Source organism: Chaetodon trifascialis, chromosome 14, assembly GCF_039877785.1.
Source record: "Chaetodon trifascialis isolate fChaTrf1 chromosome 14, fChaTrf1.hap1, whole genome shotgun sequence".
In the NCBI taxonomy this organism is placed as follows: Eukaryota; Metazoa; Chordata; class Actinopteri; order Chaetodontiformes; family Chaetodontidae; genus Chaetodon; species Chaetodon trifascialis.
The window spans coordinates 5888005-5913416 of NC_092069.1; the positions used below are offsets into that span (position 1 = coordinate 5888005).

General features: G+C 40.7%; 1 protein-coding gene across 2 annotated transcripts in view; it reads right to left on the minus strand.

Moving 5' to 3' along the window:
* Positions 1 to 353: 353 nt before the first annotated feature.
* Positions 354 to 25412, minus strand: part of gabrr2a (gamma-aminobutyric acid type A receptor subunit rho2a) — a 48286-nt gene continuing 23227 nt past the window's right edge. For both annotated transcript variants that reach the window (XM_070979820.1, XM_070979821.1), the window contains exons 5-9: positions 20967 to 21049; positions 17502 to 17642; positions 12640 to 12792; positions 7249 to 7457; positions 354 to 3221 (exon numbers count right to left, since the gene is read on the minus strand). In XM_070979820.1, the coding sequence (XP_070835921.1) occupies positions 2886 to 3221; positions 7249 to 7457; positions 12640 to 12792; positions 17502 to 17642; positions 20967 to 21049 (922 nt within the window). In that variant the 3' untranslated portion in view covers positions 354 to 2885. The remainder of the gene's footprint in view (positions 3222 to 7248; positions 7458 to 12639; positions 12793 to 17501; positions 17643 to 20966; positions 21050 to 25412) is intronic.

Below are 25412 nucleotides of genomic sequence, written 5' to 3' on the forward strand. Positions count from 1 at the left end.
TAAGGTCTATGTGGACTGTGCTAAGGGTAATGGGACAGCTCAGGGTGGGGTGCCGGAAAATCTCCTGTATTTTCAGATCCCAGTGTTGACAGGTATGCCACATGCAAGTCACATGCACTCTCAGTATCACAATGGATCACATTACCAGAATGCAGTTAGAAGCTTTGGAGAGGATTTGAAGTAGCTCTTGAAGTGGAGCTCTGTGTGCATAAGAGTAACTGTGTGTGATCAAAGGGAATTAAAAACAGCTACTTCAAGTGAATAAGCATGTTTTGCACATTATGAGAAGTGCAATAAACTCGATGAAATGAATCCCTCTGAAATCAAAATGAATGAATGGCTGCATTCATCAGTGGGGTTGCTGGTAAGTTCTGAAGTCGTTTTATTAGCTTCTGTTACAACACCTAGCAACCAGCCAGGACAGTTTCTTGAAAAGTCATTGTAGTCTTAACACATCAGAACAGTTTGACAATATCAAAACTGGTACCAAATCAGTGAAAATGACATTGCAAGTACTGCTGAAGTCAAGATTAGCCATGGCTGCTAATATATCTTTAAGCCTGTTTTCTCAAGATTTTTACTTCCATATCAAATTTCCTCTGTTAGCTCACCTGGTAGAGCATGCGTCCTAATGGTGTGTCCTTAACTGCAGTGGCCTTGGTTCGATTCCAGCATATCATCCTCACTCTCTTCCCCCTTTCCTGTCTCTTGCCAGTTGTACTATCAAATAAAGCCAAAAAAATCTTTAAGATTTGTGCCACATTTGGAGGGAGACCTGACTCATATGTCAAGGCTGAGTTAAGTCACTCAGTGATGAAATCCACTCTGACAAACCATGAAGTATGGAAGCCTATTATCCTCAGATAAAGATGCATAAAAGTCATCACTAGAAAACTGTTAGTAGTGAGGCTCTAGGGTGGTTCAGGGATAGCTGCTTTGGTACAGACTGACATATCTTCACAAATATTTTCCTCAAAGGACGACTTGTACTGACTTTAGTGATCCTTGGCTTGAGATGTCTCTAGCACCATCATGTAGTTGATACTTTTGGTTTTGAATGAATAATCCCAACAACTGGGGAACTGATTGCCATCAAATTTAGCTCAAACATTCAAGGTCTCTAGAGGATGAACCGTAATGTTGATCCCCTGATTTCTCATTTAGCGCCACCAGCAGGGTGAAATTTTTGGTTCAATTAAATATTAATAATACTATCAGATGGATAGCTGTCACCTTTGCTATACTGTAGACATTCATGTTCTCCACAGAATGAATTGTAATCACTTTGGCAAGTTTTCATCTGATGCTGTCATCAGGTTCCAGGACTGTGGTTTGTGACTTGCCTGGAATCCGGATGAATCTGTGAGCTCAAGTTTAATTTGGTCTGGGAGATGCATCTGGAATCCCTTACTGTACATTCAGACAGATTTCCCTCCATCTTGGTCAATCACAACCTTTTATCTAATATGGGCTGTGTTTGATGCCTTGACTTTGTGGTTTGATACTGCACTCTGTGAACTATTGGGTTTTGAACATAGTAGTACTCATATAAGATCCACAAGGCTTAATTTAAAGCTTAAATTCTGACTTCCATAAGACAATGAAAGCAATGTACTGCTGATGTTTTGAGTTTAACAAGTGAGTGTGTTAACTGGTGAGTATTGGCCGTGGTTACCATGGATGGAAAGACAGGCCGCAATTCATGCTGCTCAACATTAGTAGTAGTTTGCTAGTTTCCCTAAACTACAATTCAGAAAAGCTTGCATTTAATCTATACTCTGAGTTGTGCATATTCCACTGTCGCGTTAACTTATTTATGTACTACATCACAAGTTTCATTGTTCTGATTGGTTGTCAGTCTGTCCAGTTATGCCCAGAATTAGTTTGGTCTATGCCTGTTAATAACACCCCTTGGAAATCAAAAATCTACTGAGAGGTTTCAGACTAATTTGCAAGTGGTCTGGCGATTCCAGGTTAGTTTATGACCAAACATCAGCAAATGCTTGCATGCTTGGTATGCATGCTTGGTATGAACATGGTAAACATTACCTGCTAAGCATAGCAGGTAAACATGTTAGCATGCTGGCATTGGCCTTTAGCTCAATGCACTACTAAATATAACCTCAAATAGTTGGTAACACGGCTGCACACGCTTAGTATTGTTGATTCGTCAAAATAAAGCTATAATTTATATATTTTTTTGAGATAACAGGCTTAAAAATATGGTCAAAGTTTGACTAAATATCTCAACACATTAGAAATTAAGTCATCGCTGTTTGTAAGTGATGACTAATAGATAACTGGCTTAAAAACTTTTGAATCACAAATGAACAGGCCCATAAATACTGTACATAGCCCCATCAACAGAGTAGCTAATAGCATGAACACAAGCAAAGCATACCTTATCTCCATCCACCAATGCTGAGTTAAATACAAGAAATGATTCCTTCTCTCACCAAACTGCTGTTCACCTCAGCAACAGCAGTACTGAGGACAAAGCTTTTTAACAGAAGCTGACAGTTGATGAAGCTAAAAAAAGACTGAGAGAATTCGCATCAGGAATTTAAAAACACCATTCAAGTGATTATTTTCTTTGTTGTAGTTTAGAGACTTAATGAACATTCAAATTGCTGCATGAGGAAAAAAGGAGTACTCTGATCAGTCCCGAAGTCTCAATGCTGACCTTTTGTAGAATGTTTCAAGACAATTCATCTTTTCAGGCTCTGTTACTGCCCAAGGCCTTAAACCTCATGGTCAGTCGTCACCAGACATACAGTACAACAACCCTCTTAGAATTAGCCCAGAAATGTCCCATTTTGATGCAGCATTCATACTGTCTGTGTGTAATTCTCCCCCTGGCCTCAGTCCTGACTCAGGAGCTTCCTTCAGCAGTAGACAGACCAGTAGATAAGGTTGAAAAAGATATATGAACCAGGGAAAATCATCCGGGAGTATTTGTCAATTGCATGCGTGTTTTGGATGATGTTGAGAGCACGCAGGCTCTTCTTCTTCTTGGTGGTGGTGGACTCGCTGCTCACTGACAAATGGACCACCATGTGTTCAGGTTTCTCTGGAACCTCGTGCAGATCTTCCTGTTCCTCCTCTGGCACCATAGGTTCCTCAGTGTAGCCGGCCAGGCTGTTGGTGTCAGCCTCGCTGTAGGTACCGTCCAACATGGTCATGGTTCGTGTCTGGGAGATGCCACAGGTGCAGGGCAGGGACTGGCAGGAAAGCAGCATACAATATAATCATTATTACATTTGGGATTTTTAAGGAACACACCAAAGTTTAAGGAGATTTTTAGGCCTGTACTTGAACCCATTACTGTCCTTCGTAGATGGTTGACCTTGGTATTTCATGTAAATACCTTTTTGGTCACTCCAACACTTTGGTTCAGGGCGAGAATTCTCAGCTACAGTACAGCTGACCGTAGAGGATAATATGATTGAAGTGTGGTGACATGGCTTTCATAAGGTCACCATTTCCTCTTGACTAACACTTTTGTCCATGATATCTCAAACACTGTAACTGAATGACCATGAAACTGCTACGGATATTCTTGTCCACAGAGGATGGATCCCAGTGTTACAGTTGATTCCTCTGACCTTTCCTGTAATGCACTTTCATCAGCTTTAGCCTGAGACATCATCGCTGTTTATATGTCTATGAGTTGTGACCAGGTCAGCCAGAGTAATATTTTTACCTTTTCTTTCTGAATAATATTTAGAGGTAACATTATCCAGTAATTCACAAGTCAAAAGGCTGAAATTTAGATAATTTTGGAATTGGAATTTGTAGACTCTAAGAATAATATAGAACATCACCAGGCTTATCTTTTAAAATGGTTTACAAGCTCTCCTTCACTTCAGTTTTATTAGCATTGGTATGTGTGTTCATTCAACACAAAATGCTGTATATGTATTTAAAGTTAATTTTGCTGCTCAGTTCCTAGCGTCTTACCATGACTTTTTAGAGTTAGTTGAGGGAGTAAAATTAATGATAAAGACAGACAAACCATTTCAGAGTGTTTAATGTGCAGTAAATGTAAGTCTTTTCATGCCCTAAAGTACAGACATCAAAGAGTGAATCAGCAAGTGTAGAAAGAGCAGTGGGCATTGATTCGCTAGTAGTGCCAGACCTCCTATCATGTGTAATAGTGAACAGCCTGGACTCATAAAAAATTAACACTGAACCTTATATTTGAAGAAAGTTTTAAATGAGGCTGGTATATACAAAGTAAGTTTGCTATTTTCAATCCTAGTGTGACCCCAAAATGAGGTGAAAAGAACAATAATCTGCATGTTTCTCTCGTTATCATTATTAAGTAGACAGTATATACACATGTATTACCCTGATACACTGAATCAGTTTACTGGGCACTTGAGTCCACTTGTAAAATTCCCCAAACTGCATTGGTGGCTATGCATATTTGTACAGTTTCTCCTTTACATTGACTGCACTCCCTGCTGAATGCTGTGGATGCCATGCCTACTGTGGAGACATGAAAACTCTATATTAGTCTCTATCTCTGAATCCTTCCTAATTCAAGGTCTGCAAATTTGCAATCTTATGAAATAGGGAACCGTATGGGATGCTTGCAAACTGAATGATATATTTAGTCTCAGTTTTGCTCCTTTTTTAGCTTGTGACCCCTTAAAATGAAGCAATTTCTACTTATAACTTCTCATCAAAGGTCATGGTATTAGTGAGACCATGGGTTGTGAGCAGTGATATGCAAGCTCCTTCTCTTTCTCTTGCTTGTACATACACACTTTCAATTTTATTCACCTCTCTTTTCTATGGGTGTCATTTAAATGATGTGAAATTAAATGAATACTGACATCTCCAAACTTGAGCTCAACCTCTGCAGGGGATATATTTTACAATAAAGTGGTGTTGCCAAACCACTACATCTTAATGAAATATGGCCTATTTTATGAAAGGGCCTACAAGTGATTACTGCACAGCAGTGGTAAAGATAGATGTATTGTCTAATTACATAGTACTAACTGGCTAGAGTAAATCTGGCTCTCCTGATTAGGGATTGACCTGATGAGATGATCAGTGGTTCCTCTCGGGTTATTTTGATTCGGTGACGCTTGAAAACTTTCTGATGATACAGATGACAAAGATGTGTCATATCAACTGCACAATTCTGAAGGGAACTGGGAAAGAAGTTAAAGTTATACCAACTGAATGAATTGTCTGCAGACTTGGTGTTTTCTCTTCAATGTTGAACGTCTGTCTTCCCTTTGTCAAACAGATGGGAAATCCTTTGAGTTGCAGAGTTTGTGATTAGCAATTCTGTTTAGCAGAAGCAGATACAGCTGCAATAATCAGGGTCCAGGCGGATTGTGAAAAATTCCATCAGACGACCACATGCAGATGACTTGAAAGATTAGAATGATGTAATTATTTTGACTCTAGGTCAAGCTGTTCTTGAGATAATTGCAAAAAATTTTAACTTGATCATTCCAGCCTTGAGGTTGAGCCTCACCTTAAGGTCAGTGAGTGTCATTATACCTGCCTGAGTAGTGGGTTTAATATGCATCCAACCTCACAATTTTTGATTTTTCTAGGTCTTTTCGTTTTTGCTGCATAAACACTTATAACAGAGAGAAATGCTAAAAAAAAAAAAAGAAAAGAAAAATTCTGGCACATTGGTCACAAAAAGAATATAATATGACGTCAATAAGCACTTGACCTTCTCACAACTTGAGCGAATGAAATGCAATTTGTTTCCATGGATTTGTGACCAAGATAAATTTGTTTTATTTTCTCTCAGTCTGGGCAGCTGAAACCAAACGTATCTTATTTTACTGTAACACAGTGAAGGCGCCTGGCTTATTCCTGTAATATAAGCTCTCAAGTTTATTCTAACCCTGTTATGATGTTTATCTGCATCATTACAAATCTGTAATCAGTAAGAAAAGAGAGAAGGGAATTCCCCATTCATGTAAACAATAAATACCAACAGTCCTGAATGACCTGTCTGTTAGGAGTCTCTGTTCAGGCCAGTGGCCCAGTGGAACAGGCTGCAATCAGCAGGGAACATGATGCAGAGGATCTTGTCAATGCTGTTAAAGTCTTTGTTATTCTGCTTCATTGGTGCATCTTTAAAGTTAAATATTGAAAGTGTTATTTCAGTCAAGATGACTAGAAAATGTGCATGGATGTCGCATCAATATCTAATTATCTGTTGAGAGAAAAGCATCAGAGAAATTTTGAACGTATGAAATACGAATGCAACCTTCAAATATAGTATCTGTTATCTTAGTTTCTTGAATTAAATAAAAGGGGCACAGTCTACACCGCAAGAATGATATATCTAAGTCTTGATATAAAGAGAATTCTATTCATATTTAACTTTTGTTTGAAAAACCAGGGAAAATATTAAAAAGGGCTAAAAGCACTGAGGGCAGATATACCATAGCAGGTTTCACTTGCTGCATGTAAACCAGATGTTTTCTGTTCTGACTATATTTTTTGTCATAACTCTGGGTTTTGTGAGCTTTAGATGAGTGACAGGATTGAGATCAATATCACAACATTAGTATGATTTTTTTTTTCCATTACTAATAAATATCATGTTAAGGCATATGCATGAAAAATGACAAAAAGATAATGTTGAATTGAATTATTGGCTTGTTTATACAACAATGTACTTTGTGGTGTTAATTGTGTTTTAACACATTAGAATTACTTTTCACATCATCACAGATTGTATGTATGTAAAGGTATTGGAAAAGTTTCGTGGAAACACATTGTTCAAAATGTGTGTGCCCTGGTGTTTGTGCTATCTTTTTTCTTTTTTTGGCTTTGCTATTCTATTTGTTTATATTCAGAGACTTAAGCGGTGTCTGTTGTGAGTTTTTTTTTATTCATCCAAAACCAGATCCAGTTATTCTAGTCCAACAAGCTGTTTCAAATGTTCAACATATTTCAGGCTTGAGATGTTGAACATTCCCAACTTTCCCATACGACGCTGTTAACTGTTGAACACAAACACTCATTGTTCTTGCTCTTTTGTTTCTCTCTTTCCACTACTGCTCTTGTGTTTTTGATTTTTTTTTTTTTGTATCTTGACAGTCTGACAGATGCGCTTGTAAGTGAAATTGTTAAAAGTCAGAGAGCTCGTGAAGAGCTAGGGGCTGGTCTGGCTCATGAGCTTGAGAGAGACAGCGATTGGGATGTCTTTTTTGCTGATTTCTTTCTCACTGTACCAAGCAGCTTACAATAGAAACAAACCTGAGATCGTGCCCGCTCTCTCATCTTGCGCTCCCGGCGGTCCTGGACAGTGGACAGGTAGTTGACGGCTGCGTACTCCAACACAGATAAGAAGACAAAGACGAAGCTGACCCAAAGGTAAATGTCCACTGCCTTGATGTAGGACACCCGGGGCATAGATGCATTCACTCCAGTAATGATGGTGGACATAGTCAGCACTGTGGTGATGCCTGGACATGACAGATAGGCAACATTCCAGTTCAAGTACAGCAAAATGCAGATTGAAAATGTGTTTGATTCTGAGTTTGTCTATTTTCACTTTCACAGGGTAGAGACAGTATAATGGGCTTCCCAGGGACATGAAACCGGCCGAGTGTTGGGTGCTAAAGGATAGGCAGTGAAAGCAATAACATGACTGCTTATACAATATGATGCAATGTGGTCCAATAGCCCTGCAATAAATACTACCATGTGTAGCTCCCAGTCGGCATGGTTTCAAAGATTTGCAGGTGCAAAGGCATCAGTGGTACAAGAAGTAGCCAGAGCTTTCACTTGAGTAAAGGTAGTAACACCACAATGTAGACATTCTCTGTTACAAGTAAAAGCCATCCTTCAAAAAATGTACTTAAGTAAAAGTACAGGTATTAGCGTCAAAATATACTTGAAGTACAAAAAGTGTACCATGTGGCCCATTTCAGAATAATATCGAGAAAATAATCCTTTCTTAATCCCACAGTGGGGAAATTACAAATGGGGGATTGTGCATAATAAGATGTATTAGAAAAAAGCAGGAAATGATGAGTAAGTAAACAATATAACTAAAACAGACAATGGTTGAGTTCACATTATTCCATATTCCGTATTCACTGATTCTCACAACTGTCAATTTCAGTTTGACTGGTCTATTGGGAGCAGTATTGATCGTGAAGTTTGACAATAGCAGGTGAAGCAGCCTGTCACTGAAGGAGCTGCCCTGTGCTGAGTGTCCTGCATGGGGTGAGACATGTTCTCCACCAAGGAAGATATCTTAGCAATCTCCTTTCTCCCACCACGTCCACCAGGTGGAGGGGGAGCAGTTCTGCTAGCAGCAATCCACAAATGCCTGGGTCAACTCCCTGTACTCGCTGTTGTCCATATTTGTGATGAGGCCAATGACTGCAGAGTCGTCAGAGAACTTTTGCAGCTGGCAGTTAGCACATTTGAGCCTGAATTCTGCATTCCTGTATCCTCACATGCTGTGGTCAGTTGGTGAGGTGTTCCATGATCCATGCTGTGAGGTGGTGGTCCACCCTAATGCCCTCCAACTTGTCCCTCTGAAGCGTGGGCTGTATGGTATTGAAGGCACTGGAGAAATCAAAAAACATGGTTTTCACAGTGCTCCCAGCCTTTTCTCGGTGACGGAGGGATCTATGTAGGATGTAGATGACAGCATCATCCACCCCAATGCCAGGTTGATAGGCAAAGTGCTGCTGGTCACCTACCGGTACCACTGTAGATGTTGAAGTCATTGGGGTGCGGAGTCTTTGGCACTGGTACCATGACAGGATATTTTCCACAGCTGTTGCACTCCCCCAGCTTCAGGCTCAGGTTGAAAATGTGCTCAACTATCCCACACAACTGGTCTGCAAAGGACTTGGGAAGCCTTGAGCTGATGGCATCCAGCCTATCTTGTCTTAATCTTTTCCCCTCCAGACTCAGATGTTATTCTGCTCCAACCGATCCTCCATCTTTCTCCTGTAGATGTTGTTTCCCTCCCTGATTCTTTCTTTTCAGCTTGCTCTGCACATTCTTAAGATCCTCTTCCTGTCGTTGAGGACAGTGTTTATGTCAGAAGTGACCCAGGGTTTGTTTGCAGAGAAGTTGACATAGTCTGTTATACAGTGTATGAGACTGTCCTCACCATTAGCATCACAAAGTACTTTTCACGCAGTTGTAACAAAATAGTCCTTCAAAGCCTCATCAGCCTCATTAGACCATCTTTTCAACACAGCTGGCTGCCATTTTTGTACCCAGGCAGGAGGTGCACCCTGTGGTCAGAGCTTCCCAGAGGAGGGATAAAATAAATCCAGTATTTTAATGTCCCTGGTGTAGCATTTAACATATGAGTGAATTTGGGCAGAGTGGGGGACAGAAAAGCATGATTAAAGTCACCAAAAATAAAATGAAGGGCGTGTTGTGTCTGCAACCTGTTTGTAACTAAGTGGATAACATCACAGGCTGCTTCAGCATTTACAGAGGGGGGAATATACACTGCTATTGCGATAACATGCGACAAGGTAGTAATAAGTAGATAGTATGGCCTCATGCTAACATCTGACACCTCAATGATCGTATTGACTTTCATCACCAGGTGGAGTTGTCATGTTGTCATGGAACTGTATATGTTCAAATTTTCATCTTTTCAAGCACTTGAAGAGCTTTCTTTAAAGATCACCTGCAATTCCACAACAATTGGACAACTGCATCAACCGAGGAATGTCATGTGGCATGATTGAAAGCACACTTCAACTACTAAATAGACCTTGTAGTGAAATTGTACTACCATTCTGTACTGGCTCACGTCATCACAGTAGGAGGATGTTGTGTGACAATTTCTTTGTCAAATTACTGTCAAGAATTAACTCTCACACTCAAACACTAGAGCCCAGTTTTAGCTCAGACATTTTCCATCCATCCATTTTCTATACCGACTTTCCCTTTTGGGGCTGCCGGGGGGCTGGAGCCTATCCCAGCTGTCAACGGGCGAGAGGCGGGGTACACCCTGGACTGGTCACCAGTCGATTGCAGGGCAACACACAAGACAAACAACCATTCACACTCACACTCACACCTAGGGGCAATTTTAGAGTCCAATTAACCTAATGAGCATGTTTGTGGGAGGAAGCCGGAGTACCTGGAGAGAACCCACACATGCACGGGAAGAACACGCAAGCTTCACGCAGAAAGGCCCCGCCCGGGGATCGAACCGGCGACCTTCTTGCTGTGAGGCACGCGCACTACCTGCTGCTCCACCGTGCCACCCCTCAGACATCTTTTCACTAGCAAATCATTAAATGCATGCATACAGTCGTTCATATTTCTTGACAATATGTAAGAAAGATGTTGATTCAACAATAAAACTTTTGAAACTTACTTTTGTGGTGTGGTTGTCTGGGATTGCATTATACTGTGGTACCTAGGGTTGTAAGAGCGGTTTAGATGACAGAGTGAGCCCTCAAAAATGGTTCCCAAGATCATAAAATACTATAGTGGAAACTAAGAGAGTGCACTCAGGAAAATGCAGGTGTGTCTAGGTGTATGTGGGTGGGGAACAGGGAGTGCCGGCTAGGCTGTGTGTCCAGAATGTATGGATGAGGGGAATGGAATTATGCAGGTTCTGAAACACCAGTAATGTCAAATGTTGATTTCTAAGTGAAAATGCCAACAAAAGAATCCACCAACTCTAATGTGACTACTACACCTATGTTGTCCCTAGTGGAAACAAGACTCCAAACTGAAGCAGCTGTTGATCTCTTGAGGAGTGAGGAGCTAGCAGTCAATGGTGGTAGAAAAACAGCAGTTAATAAAACAGGTTTTTCAATACCCTACACCCATCACATAGACACACAGACACACACGATTGCTTCTAAGAAAGACTGTAATTATGTAGGGAAATGTTTGTTTTTAACGAACTTTACTCAGGCAGGAGGAAATAGTTCATTGGTGGGGCATTTTTAAACAGTGGATTAATCCACATTCAGTCCTCTAGTGAGTATTTGGTGCAGAAGGACATGCATACTTGTTAAGAGGATAAATTGATTGTTGTTCTGGGTCTGTGCATGGATTGTTTTGATAGTAGCAATAAAGAGTTTCACCACATGTATCCTTTAAAGGCTGCAAATCAGTCAGCGTGCTCCAGTCTTTTCTGGCTACGAAATCCCTTTCACTTTTTAGATAATTCTGTCACTCACACCCATCAGTGGCAGTATATGAGCAACATAAGGACATGAGATGTTCTTGAAAGATGAACCATGAACAAGAGCATTGACTGGCTGTGTTTCTATAGACTGACACTATATGGGAACTTGAAGGAAAGGGATATCACCCTTCATAGAGAGTTGAAAAGTTTGAACTACAGTAATGCCTTCATTAACAGTCAATAAAACATTCACTAATGTTTCACACATCACTTAGAAGATATATTAACAAGAATAACTTTAATAAGATGTGAGGTTGTGAAAAATCTCTTTTGCCGTAGTTTCACCTCCTCGTTATTGAAGGTTACTGGGTCTGACTTTTTTAATAAAGTCACACAGTTCACAAGTTATAAATGCACATGAAGTCGCTAATAAAAGACCATAGTTTCTCACTTTCTAATATCCAAGGAGTCTGAAGTTCTAGTTACTGAGCCATTATTGAGACATTCAAGAACATCTGATCAAGTCAGCAGCTGTAAATATTAATAAATTATCAAACTGATGCCTGGAAGCTCCTTTCCAGGTCAGAGTTTCATTGGAGTAGTCTACCTGAGGAATCAAAGGGCTGAAAACACAATGTAAGTGTCCTGCCAGAGGAGGATAGCAACATTCCGCAACCTAGCAACTGCATAGTCATAGTTATTTATTACTTGTTTTTAATTATAAATTAATTATGAATAATACATAAATGAAGAGTGCCGATGCTGCCGGGAGATGACTCTGCGGTGAGAATCCACCCTTACAGCACAAATGTGTCAATGTTCAGCAGACTTGTTGAGCTGACGGGGGTTACTTTGTGTCAGTTCAGTTTTAAGGATGGCTCTCTAGGTGGAATGATCTGTCCTTTCATGCACTGATGTAGTTCTGTAGCCTTTGCAATGTATATGTGCATGTATGAAAACAAATGGATCCACTTGTGTATATATGAGGAAAAAAACTCTCCTCCTGCAGGAGAAATTTTGCTCAGGTAATGAGATTTCTGTAATCCCCTACCTCTTGTTGTGTTATTTATACATGACGCTCAGTGGCCCAGTCACTTTATCATATATCAATGCATTGAATGAAAGCAGTGGATTGATATTAGGATTTTGCAATGCACACACCACAAATTCTTCTGGAGGGAGATAGATATAAAAGTCGTGTAAGGGACTTGTAAAAACATCCCATCCTAACAGCTGAATTTAATAAGAGGGATGGATGAGCCATAAAAGGATCTTAGCGAGAGGGAAAAGACGCCTGTCTGACAAGTACAGCAACAGCCCCAATACAGAAAATAATTCAAAAGAAAAGTGAGAGTTGTAGAGCGTGGGAGGTTTGTGTATTCACACATGCATGTGTGTGTTCCCAATTGGTGGAGCCATGTCACAGCCAGCTTTCATCATTTCACACAGACAGATTTCCCTCAGGCGTGCACAATCTCTTCAAAGGACATTTGACAAGAGTTTTTTATTTTTACCCAGGGAAACTCTGGCCGGCACAGCCCGACGGTCGATCCAGAACGACACCCATGACAGCATAACCATCAGAGTGGCTGGAAAGTATGTCTGCAGCAGGAAGAAGAAGATGTGGCGTCGCAATGTGAAGTTGATGTAAAGACGATTGTACCAGCCTGCAAACACAGTGAGAGACATCAGTGTAATGGTAGAGTAGTAGTAACAGAGTCCTTGTAAGATACTGGAGCAAAACCTGTGACCTTTGATCTGTAATGTCAAAGGATTCACGAAGATTTTTGTCTGAATTCTTCCATACACATTCAGAAACTTGTGGAATCTATTGTATTTTTTTTTTTTTTTGCCTGGGGATCAATTATAGAAACACTGATATGTCTGCATGCATAAACCCAATTGCACACACAGACACACCATTGTGTCCCCCACCTATACTTTCTCCCTCCACTAAGTACAGTCAAATCATACACAGACATTTGTATAATAATAATAATAAAAATAATAAAATAATTCCATTATTCATTCTAATTACTGTTGTTTGAATTTGTTAAAAACCATGACAGTACACCATCCTTACAAAGCTAAGGAGTAAGCGCTACAAAGCTGAGGAGTAAGTGCTGTGGCCAAGTGTACCAGTGCTCAACAGAAGGAAGCAGCTCAATGGGCCAAAATTAAAGCCATTGTCCATTAAATAATGAGGTACACGTTTTTAGTATTTGTGAAGTCCCCTATAGGTCGGTTAAAAATGCTTTCGTAGGCCTATTCCCAGTCATGGCCTGAAGGCATGTACCCAAATTTCTAGTGATTGGACAAATCATAAATGAGTCATGGCCATTTCATGGCGCTATGTTTTTTGACTAATCTTGCTTAAGTATCATGGAATCTCAGTCCTGCAATGATGTGTACCCATTTTTGTGTTGATCGTAATCCAACAAGTTCTATTTGTACTACAATTTCAGCAAATTGAGCCGTTTTCGGCAGACAGATAATAACAATAATAATAAACCAACACTAACACAACCTGTGGAGCTTGAACCAAAAATATACCTGGATTTAGGGTGTGAGGGGCCTGAACTTTCTGAAAAAGAAATTTTGGGCCTTGACTACAGCATCACCATCTGGCCAAATAGACTCATACTTCTTGAGAAGTTATGGGGCCAAGTTTCATGTGTCAAGCTCATTCCACCTCACAGCAATTTGAGCCAGGAAGAAAGAAATCAATAAATAAATGGATACAAATATAATAGGGTTCTCCGTGAATACAGATACTTCATAAGAGAGCTACAGGATAGTCTGTCGAGGAGAGAGAAAGAGGATTGACTGAGTGAGCACCAGAGGTCTCGCTTCACGATAACATTTATGATAGCATTACGATTATCTTATCATCATCATCATTCATTGAATCCATCAGCATTCATTATCATCATGACGGCATGGCATACTAATTACTGTGGCCTCCCTGAGAGTCCCTGCTTCCCTGCATGCTACTCCCTGCCGACTGCTTCACCTACACTCTCCTCCTCCCTCTGATTCCCATTCACACGCCTGCTCCCCTCCCTGCTCCTCAGCCTGGCAGTAGCCATTGCCAACCACCTCTCCTCTTCCCCCCTGTTGCTGCGTAATGTGGGGTACTGCTGTCATTTTTGCACATTTGGCGACATCCTGCATCGTGATTCTTCACTTTTTTTGGCCTGCAACTTCTCAGCAACCCCCCTCTTTCGTGTTTGCTTATCCACCTTGACAATTGAGAAAGACACGCTCCTTCCTCCACAGATGGTTGGCTCTGAGTCACGGCATTAAACACAAGTAATAGAGAGGACAGAGGGGGCCAGCCCAGTAAGAGATGTGATTGGGTCAGCCTTGCAGTATTATGGAAAATGAACCAATGCCTCTAATTTTGGGTAGGGCTCTTTAGCAATACACACGTATTAAAACTAGATGGACTCTCCAGTGCGTTGGCTGTTCCCTTACATTCTTGGAATCAGTGTTTTCACAAATCATAGCAAAGCACATACAAGGCCTTCTCTTTTTCTTTCCTTTCTTTCTTTCCCTATTTCTTTATTTTTATCATTGTCGTTGATTTTCTCGTTTCCTTTCTTTGTGTTTTTTCATTTACCTCTCGGTTATATTTTGGACTTTGGGAGGACTTTAATGAATCACACTGTGATGACGGTGACATGGCTGAAGGCTACATCTCAATAACAGAAAAATGAGAATGCAAAGAAAAATAAGTCATCAATGGACTGGCTGAGGACCCTAACTATCAAATAAATAATTTGTATGTACAATGATTTGTCCTTGAGTTAAAGAACAGTTTTCCTCTCACAATTAGTTCATCTATTTTAAGCGACACGTCAATCCACTTGCCTTCCCTTTGTTGCCATCCTGCCTATTTCATATTGCCATCTTTGAGTGTGTAGAACTTTTGTTTGAATTTTTGTTCAAAAAATTACGATGTATATAAATCTTTACTTACATTGCAGCATGGATTAATTGTGTGTGTCCCTTTAAATACCAGGTAACATAATCTTACTACTGATCTACTGGGTTTAATTACATTTGCAGGAATTACTGCAAATGATAACGATGTCATTGGTAAAAAGAAAACTGAAATGAAAAAAACTGAAAGCCCAGCTAGTGGCCCAAAGACTGATGATTTTACTGTTCATAGGGGAAGATTAACTAAGCCCTTTATCAAGCAATTAACTATCAGGTGTGCAAAGGTTTGTGTCACTGTATTTTCCTCTTTAGCTGGGTATTTGCTCAGATGTAAATTTGCACAGCTTCAGTTATCTGGTTAGAAGCATAAAATACTGCCAAAAGATCTGGTGATCTGATCTGATCTGGCTGTTTAAGACACATTCTAGATTTTTTCCTGCTGCTGACCTCGGAACATTGGTTGAAGAGACGACACTGAAAAACAGCAAGTGATATAAAAGATCTAAGACTTCTTCTATGCGCAAAAAATGCTTATTTCTCTCCAAAATTTTCTTTCTTCTTTTATTTCAAATCCGTGTTAGTGAGCACTTCTCCTTTGCCAAGATAATCCATCCGCCTGCCAGGTGTGGCAGATCAAGATGCTGATAAACAGAGTGATGATTGCACAGGTGCACCTTGGCCAGTCACAATAAAATGCCTTTCCAAAATGTGCAAGTTTATCATGAAAAAAGACATTTGTTAGTCATTTTTGGGGTAGTTGCAGATTGTGGCCTGTGGGATATTGGTCCACTCCTTTTCAATGGCTGGGTGTAATTGCTGGATATTGTCAGGAATTTGAAGTCATTGTTGCTGTTGATCCAGATCATCCCAAACATGGTCAGTGTGTGACATATATGATGCAGACCACGTAAGACACAGGGGCTGCATTATCATGCTGCAACATGAGGTGCAGGTGGTGGATGAATGAATGACAGTGGACCGCAGGATCTCGTCAGTGTGCCTCTGAGCATTTAGACTGCCATCAATAAAATGCATCTCTGTTTGCAACACTGAGATTAACTGCTCACCCACACAATGCCCTGCAACCTGTCTGCTATCTGTCTGGCACAGTGAAAACCAGGATTTATTCGTGAACACTTATCCAAACTGGCAAACTCAATCGAAGGTGAGCATCTGCCCAGTCAAGTCAGTCACACTGATGAACTGCAGTCAGGGCAAGATTCTGGTGAGGACAACGCAGATGAGCATCCCTGAGATGGTTTCTGACAGAAATTCTTTGGTTGTGCAGATCTCAGACGATCTTTCAAGAGAAGAAGCTGGATGTGGAGGTCCTGGGCTGACGTGGTTACACGTAGTCTGAGGTTGTGACTTGGATGTGCTGCAAGAAATGACCGTGGAAACTTATGGTAGTGAAATGAACATTCACTTCACGCTCTGGTGGATATTCCTGCAGTCTGCACGGCAATTATGTGCTCCTTGAAAACTGTTGTGTGATAAAACTGCACATTTTAGAGTGGCCTTTAATTGTGATAAGCCCAAGGTACACCATAATCATGCTGTTTGTCAGCATCTTGATCTGCCACACCTGTCAGGTGGATGGATTTTCTTGGCAAAGGAGAAGCACTCACTAACACAGATTAAAACAAAATGGTCAACACTCTTTGAAAGAAATAAGGCTGTGTGTCTCAAGAAAAATGGAGACAAAACAAATATTTTTGTTATTATATGTAATGTTGTTGATGTTGATGTTGTCTCTTGGGCATTTGGAAAAATCAGTGTGGTAGATTTTTGGTGGTTTCAGCCCCATTAAACTCACCTGATAATATTACTGCATTAATGTTGTCAAATAAGATAAAAACAAATGCTTTACAGGCCTACTTAAAAAAAAATATTTGATTGGCTGTTGCACTGGATTGGACCTGCTGTGAGCCATGAAAAGAAATGAAAGTACACATTCAGGCAGCAGAGAAAACGTAAAATCATTGTTTGTCATTTGTTGTTGTGGTGCTTCTGTAAATGGACATACTATAATATACATGAATTGAATTGCAATATTTTTTAATGTGGTCACTAATCGACAGTTAATTTAAGATAAGATAAGATAAGATAAGATAAGATAAGATAAGACTTTATTGATCCTTACACCTGTTTTACCAAGATGTTAAATTTCAGATGCAACTTTCTCTTTCACTGTGGTCAGCCGGCAGTAATAAATAATAAATGATAAATAAAGGTGCAGCAAATATTAATATAAATTCCCATTCCTTTACAAATACTGAGGTGCCTTGATGTTAAATCCTATAAAGGTGCCCATATGAACAAAAAGTCCACCAAATTAAAAGACAAACAGAATGACACATAGACATGACAGCAGACATTATCCAAATACATATGAGCTCTTGTTGCCTCCATTAATTCTGTGTGTGTGTACCTGTGCTGCTGTAGAAGGCCAAGCGAGATGTGGTGTGGAACTTCTGGATGAGGAACTGTGATAAGGAGATGCGATCATCAGTGCTGAGAGACTCATCACCACTCTTCCAATACAGCATCAGATCTTCATCTGTGTAGGCATCTGCAAAAACATAACACAACACAGTCCAGTCAAGTCTAATCATGGACTGCAAAACTTTAAATCAGTGGCTCATCAATAATTATCATCACACTCCAGAATAATGGTGGGTAAAGATCATAACTTCAGGGCAATATTGATTTTAAAATTTTCAGGAAACTGACCTGAATATCAAGAGGTATAGATTTCTTTCATTTGACCCCGCTCACGCTTTCCACAGTTATTATTAATTCATGAGTGAACATAAACGCTGACGGGAGGTAATGACCCAAAACTTCTGTCCAGTGAGAAAAAATAACCTAAGTACAGCTACAGTCGAACAATTCTCACAGTGATCACTGGTTATGCTGACCAATATAATCTGAATGGGTTGCCACATGGGTCCATCCTTGTACAGAAATAACCTAATTCTTCCCAATTAATACTTCAATGTACATTTTTTGCTGATGATACCATTTTATATTCCCCAGGCTCCACCTCAACCCACTCCCTGACTGTCTTCACTCTGAACACTCCTTAATCACACACTAGTTCTAAATACAGCAAAGATCAAGAACATGGTATTCTCCACCTCCACCAGTGTCTCTGATTTTCCTGCCATTAAAACTTTAAATTGCCCTAAGATTACTCTTGTTGTTAATTTGGCTTGACTGCAGACAATCTTTCAAGATTTATGTACAACATTTGACACAAAAATTAAAAAATGATGCTTCTACAGAATTTAGTGATGTCTGTCTTCTTCCAACAATAAAACTATTGCACCACCGATCAGCATGTCTGTTCTTGACTATAGGGACATTCTTTTATAGAATAGGTCTTCAAATGACCTTTGACCTGCAAACTCTCTTCAAACTAGAGTCCTATATTCCCCTTTATAAGTCTTGTGAAAGTTTCATTAATTCTTTGTTCATTGTTTGTGTTCTTTCTGTTTGCTCATTGCGTTCTGGTGAGTTTATCTTGTTCTCTTAATCTCAATGAGATTTTTTTTTTTTTTTAAAGATGAAATAAAAACCTAAAAATAATTGGGACATTTCGCTGTGAGCCACAGATGTCAGCCTCATGGAGGTGCTAAAGTTGAACTCAGACAACAGCAACTTTCAATCCCAACTGATTTCGTATCACACATCACATCTCAAACTGGGCTTTTCCTTATGGTATTTTTCCCAATTTGCGCACTCTTCTAATTGATATTGCTACCACCCTGTTATCAGACAGACAGACAGACAGACAGACAGACAGACAGACAGACAGACAGACAGACAGACACTTTGAACTATTCAGGAGCAGGTTAATTTGGTTGTTTACCAAGGTTCAGCAGCTGTTAATGCAGATGTGTTTCACATAACAGAACCCTGTGTCCATTAATTTTGTCTGTGCTCATGCAGTGTGTATGTCCAGTGGAAATGAAATAAACTGAGGCTGTAAAACCGGCTTAATGGTGTAACAGTGATTTTTGTTTGTGATTAACATCACAAACAAAGATTCTGTTCTTGCACTTCCAGCAGCCATCTTCTTCTCTCCTTAAGATGCCCATAAAACTTTCTAAAAGTCCAGCACCCTACTGGGAGCAGCTCTTTACCTTAGGAGCTGGAAGAAGCTCTGTGAATAGCTTTTATCTTTACACTCTGTAATTACTGAATAGTGCCCCACAGCTGCTTCAAATCCCTGAATGTCTTCCCAGCTAACTGTTAATGTTTGAAGATGCACACAGTTCACAGTTGAGTTTTATAACACTGGAGGGTGTGCGTTTAATCTCAAATGTGTGGGGACTCTTTGTGATATGGCCCATAGCATGTGCAGGGTCTTTGCTGAATATTTCCTGAATATCTTTGGTGTCTCAAAGAGAAAGAATTTAAAAAGCAACTGTCACTGTCAGTGAATACCTTACCTGTTATTCCTAGGGATAGGACTGATGGCTAAAACCACATAAATCAGGCCCAAACTGTAATTGTTACGAACAATAACCCACAGGATGATCAATTCCCTCAGCATCCTCCTGCAGCAGTACCGTCACCTACTTAGGGAGACAGGTGGGCCAGGGCCAGGTGCGCCCTGTCGATGCAAAAATTGTCACCATAACAGAACGTCCAGTTCTGTCTACTAGAAGAGCCCTTTGCAGATTCTTAGGTTTCTGCCGGAACTTCTCCACTATAGTCCACCCATTGACGAGTTTAACCAGTCCCAAGGTAGACTTTGTGTGGACTTCCCTTCTTAGCCACGCTCCTGTGCTTGCCGCTCCTGATCCCTCGCGGCCATTCAAACTTGAGGTTGATGCGAGCGCTGTGGGCGCGGGTGCAGTACTGCTGCAGGCGGATGCTGAGGGAATTGATCATCCCCTGGGTTATTTTTCGAGAAAGTTCCACAAGCACCAGCTCCATTATTCCAGTATTGAGGAAGAGACTCTAGCTTTGTTGCTAGCACTCCAACACTTTGAAGTTTATGTCAGCTCGTGGTCTTCTCCAGTTGTTGTTCTGACCGATCATAACCTACTTGTGTTTCTATCCCACATGTACAACCACAACCAACGTCTCATGCGGTGGGTGCTGATTGCGCAGGTCTACAATCTGGAAATTCAGCATAAAAAAGGGTCAGATAATGTGTTGGCAGATGCTTTGTCCAGGTTGTGGTAGGTAACTATTTTGATTATGAGGTTACAAAACCTAACAGTTTGTATTTTAAGGGGAGGGGTGTTACAGCCACCGACGCCCCCCCCCCCCCCCCCATTTAACCTGCCATGCATCAGAGGAGTGTGTATGGAGCAGGTGGAGAGGACCTCAGTGTGGGATTGGCTCGTCATGGAGGTGTGGTCTCCCTCCGCCTCCCAACTCCCACCTTTGGCTGTCCACTCACTGGATTGGTGCAGTATTGGAGCCTCTTCACCAATCCCCAGGCGCCAATCGAGGACTGGATGCAGAAAGGCTCAGGTGGACCGGCAGTCGGCGGCTGTAGAGCAGCGCGCCAGACGTGTCTTTTGTGTGTGTGGCTGTACTGTTAGTGTGAGAGGCATTTCGAATTATCAGAAGGACTGGACCAGGGCCAGTTTCTACACTGAAGCTGATAGTTTACATGGAGGTAGTGACAACCCTGTTTAGTCACAGTAGGAATAAGGGGTGCTGATTTGTTGTATATGTTAAATTCTAGAAAATCAGAGAGGGTTTTGTTTTGGATTGTTTCTTGTTAATTAGCTGTTGTTTCAGAGAGTCCTCTTTTGGCATCATATGAGCTTTGATAATTCAACACATCTTCTCCCACATCATTTTGTTCTGGACTTGCCAGGAACATGGCCACGTCACGATTTTAAGAACGGCAAATGAAAGATCTACTCACAGCTCTCCAGCTCCAGTGAGCAGGTCTGAGAGTCTAGAGGAAAGCGGCTGAAGTCCATGTTACAGGCTGCTGTCACTGTCACCCTGTCCAACAACAGAAACAAGAACAGACATAGATGGTGAGAACAGCCCTGGTTCCAGTTCACTGATGTCACTTTGAATCTAATTTCAACAGATAAAGGCATAAAAATCCTGTAGTTTAATTTGAAACAATGAAAACAATGTTTACCTCAGACTGAAGGCCCTGTTTCATAGATCAAGTGCAGGGATGCTGTGCCTACAGAGCGGTAACTTTATGGGGCATGAGCACACTTTTAACCACCTAGAATAGCACCTGGTAATTTAGTGGCTCACTGAGACATCGTTTGTAACACTACAGGAGAACGTCAATACAGATCAAGCAGTCCAGAGCAATTTTGGTTTCCAAAGATGTGTTGGCTACACCTCAGCTGAGTGAGGCGTGAACAGGCATTTATCTATTCATTTTTTTTGGTACAAGCAGACGTTATTGTTGTTATGTTATATTTGATTCATTATCCTGCAAACGTTAGCAGGCTCTTTGGTTTATATAGTATAAAATAATACACCACTCCTGAGGGAAACATCTGTCTCTGCTCAATGTATCTTTCACTGTGTTCATCAACTCTAACAGTGCCTGTTGGCTGTTTGGTGCTGGGCAGGTAGTGTGCAGTGCTGCTGCTGGCCATGTGGTTAATGGGAGCAGTGAGATTGCACCAATGAAGTAAAGTTGTGGGAGCCTTTTGGCAATAAAACCGAAACAATGAGCTGAAAGAGGCTAAAAAGCTCTGTAGAGGTGATGTATAATGCAGAGTTGGTGATAATTCTTGGTGTAACTACTATAAATGACACATTTCACAGTACACAGTTATTTGACCAACTGTTAGTATTAAGAGATACAAATTTAGCACTGTACTCCTATAACTTTGTCAGACTCATGATGGACAGTTTCTGAAGAAAAAAAAAAAAAAATCAATGCAGCAGAACCAGGTATTATAGATTCTGTTTTTTATTACACACATTTTTCTTCCCTGTCAAACTCTGGCATCTACATTAACTGCAAAGTAACTTGGCCGTCAGCAGTTTGGTCTGAGATTCTGGTGTGTGATGCTCGAATCTGCTAATATAGAAAGGAGCCTCTAGCCTTAAGTAGAGATGAGGAGCGGGCTACAGAGTTCTGATAAGCTCTCCTTCTAACTCCACACCAGCAGATTTTCTTCGTCCAGTCCTGTGTTCTTGTGTTGCATTTACCTAAACTCATTTGTGTTTAAACAAAGTACCAGGCAACAAACTCAAAGCTAAATAAATAATTTCCAACATAGAGAAAGCTGCACACAGAGCGGATGGAATAGGGATTCATAGCAGACTGGCATCTTATTTTTGTCGCCGGGTTTCCTGGCATCTCAATCCAGCCTGGTTTCAAAAGTCTCCCAGCTTTACATTTATTCATTCAGCTGTTCAATAAGTGCTAAAGTACACGGAACACTAGATGTAATGCAACAAATAGAGGCTGCCAGCCGGCCTCACTCGTGGCTACAGTGAGGCCTGAATAACTTTCATTACACCAGTTAACAAATCAATGTGTAGTTATATCTGTATGTTCTGCTACTGTTCAACCTGCAGAGAAATCAATGTGCAAACTCACCTACTGTTGCTGAAACATCTAATTTAATTGCTTTCTTTTTCCTCATCTTGTCAAACAACTCTTAATTTTTGCGTGATGCAGCAGGGGACACAATAAGGAGAATAGAGAGTCTTCTGGCAACATTTGAAGTTCTGTTTGTAGTTAGGCTCAACTCCACATCTCCAGATGCATTACATGGAAACTCATGAATTATTTTTAGATTTCCTGAGTCACATTTCAGTCTGACAGCTCACTTTAATGAGCACCTCCCCACAGTACATACGAACCTGCAGGCGTACTTGGATCAGGAAAATTAGGTTTAGAGATTAAATGATATTCTAGTGCAGAAAAAAGAGCAGGAAGATGTGGGAACTATGAGATGGAGAAGGAGGAAATGATGACACTGTAAGAAAGCCAGCAGAATAAGATGACTAATTCAAACATTGTGTGAATTTAAAAAAGTCAGCAGCATATTTTTGGCATCAATATCAGATCTCAGATTCATTGACAAGAAATGACAAGCACTGAGTGTTTTTCTTCAAATGATTATTTCCTTGAGGAAGTGTAAGAAGTAGTATTTGAGCACTTGTTCAGTGACACGTGAAAACTCTCCAGGCTAATGATATCCTTTCAGGGTGAAGTTTGTTCAGGCAGTTTCATCCACCTCATTATTTAACAGTAGGAAATAATAAGGCTTAAAAAAAGGCTTTGGACTTTCACAAAAAACAAAAAAACCCTACCATCATATCATGTCATGGCATTGTATCACAGTGGAAATTTAGACACTTTTGAAATTTGATGTATGGTATCATACAGTGTCAGCATCTGTTCATTACACTACCAGTGGTTTGGCATGTTTAACCACACACACACACACACACACACACACACACACACACACACACACACACACACACACACACACACACACAAGGTTCTTTCTTACATTCTAGGCAACCGTTGGTTATATATCATGTTCCTGTTTTAACTTCTGCAGAATTTTCTTTGACTTTGATCTCTCTGACTTTTATTGATTCTCTTTTTCTCACTTGTTATTTTTGGTGATCACTTGTGTGATTTTCTTTTGTACATATTGTATGAGCATTGTTGAAGGGAGCCTGAGAGCAAGAATTTCACTGCCAGTGATTGCTTCACTGCAATCAACGGGCAAATGAGAAATACAGAACTTAACTAATGTATGAAAATCATTAGTGGATTCCTGAAACCTGCTGGAGTTTGGTAATCTGTTTTAGTGAATATCGAGTCAATTACTTTTTGTCAAAGGATGTTGTTGTAAGGTAATGCAGTACAGACCATATCAATCTGCAGTTATACTCCATTACCATGCAGTGAAGTAACCGTGACAGTTAAATAATGCACATAGCTACAGTATGTCTGTGAAGATCCTCATTCATGCAGGTCATGATACTTTTAAGTGGTGTGTGTGGTATGTGCCTAAGAAATGCACATAGATGATTGGAAACCAATCGCTGCCTGAAGCTGTAGAATAAATACATCAGAAAAGATTTAAAACTGGATGGCATTGGATCAAAATGGTCAAAAAATATGAATACTGTCACACAGTCTGTGGATTGTTACTGCAGCAGCCATGACTCTGTCTCTTGTGCTCCCCTGTCAGTAATAAATCTCTGCCAGGGATCAAGGAGTATGGCTGATATTTCTGTGGAGTTTAGGACGCTGGCAGTAGACTCTGGTGCAGAAGACACTTTTCTACATAGTAATTTGGCCCTTCGGTCTGGAATCTGGGTCACCTTTGGTTGAAACAACATCTATATTGATTGGTCTGCCGGGAAAATAGTCAGCTGAACTTGATCTTCTTTCTTCATGCCAGCAAACTGCTGGCATGACCAGCAGTGGTTGCCACTTCTCCCAGTCATGATGCCACAGTCCTCACAAAACTGGATCTCTGGAATGCATACATCTGGTCAACTGCTTTGGGTTTGTGTACCTTCATCAGAAACCAAGGCAGGGTGGCACCACCCTTAACCAAACTCACCGCTTCTGTCATCCCGTTGTCCTGGACCCTGGAAGCTGAGCAAGCTTCATCCGAGTTAAGGAGTCTCTTCATCACTGCCCTAATCCTAGTCAAACCTGATCCCTCACACCAGTTCATTGTTCAGTTCAGTTCATTGGACTCTGTATACTAGTGTGGGGGTAGTCCTCTCAGTGCTCCAGGACTGATCAAAAATTCCACCCCTGTGCTCTTTTCTCATGTCTCTTCTCTCCAGCTGAACACACCTACAGCAAAGGGAACAATGTATGGACTGACCACAAGAACTTCATATGGCTAAATGACATAACTCTGATCAAGCCCGCTGGGAATTATTTTTTTGGTTTGTTTAACCTCACTGACACCGACCAACCCTTTTCCATAATTATTAAACCCAATATTCTCTTCTGCTGGCATGTCTCTGAAGAGTCTCCCTCCAGTCTGGATACCTTCAAACGGTGTGGTGGCAGCAGTTTCTTGAGAGGTGGAATCTGTAGTGATTTAGCCTGTTTATGTCCGATTCTGTTGTTCCAAGGATCTCCAGTTCATTATGTATAGCAATAAGCCACACTGTGTCCCTCATCAAACGACATTTCTAGTAGGATGGCCACTCCAGCCTGCTTCCTTCAGCTAACCACAACCAACTGGACCCCTGCTCCCAACAATCAACCAGGTCCAAAAATTTGGCTTTGTTCAAAGGACATCATTTAAAAACAGATTCAAGAAAACTCTTCCTTCATTACATTGGCTCTTATGAGATGAGCCTGGTGGGCCACCAGGAGGTGCCTGTTGAT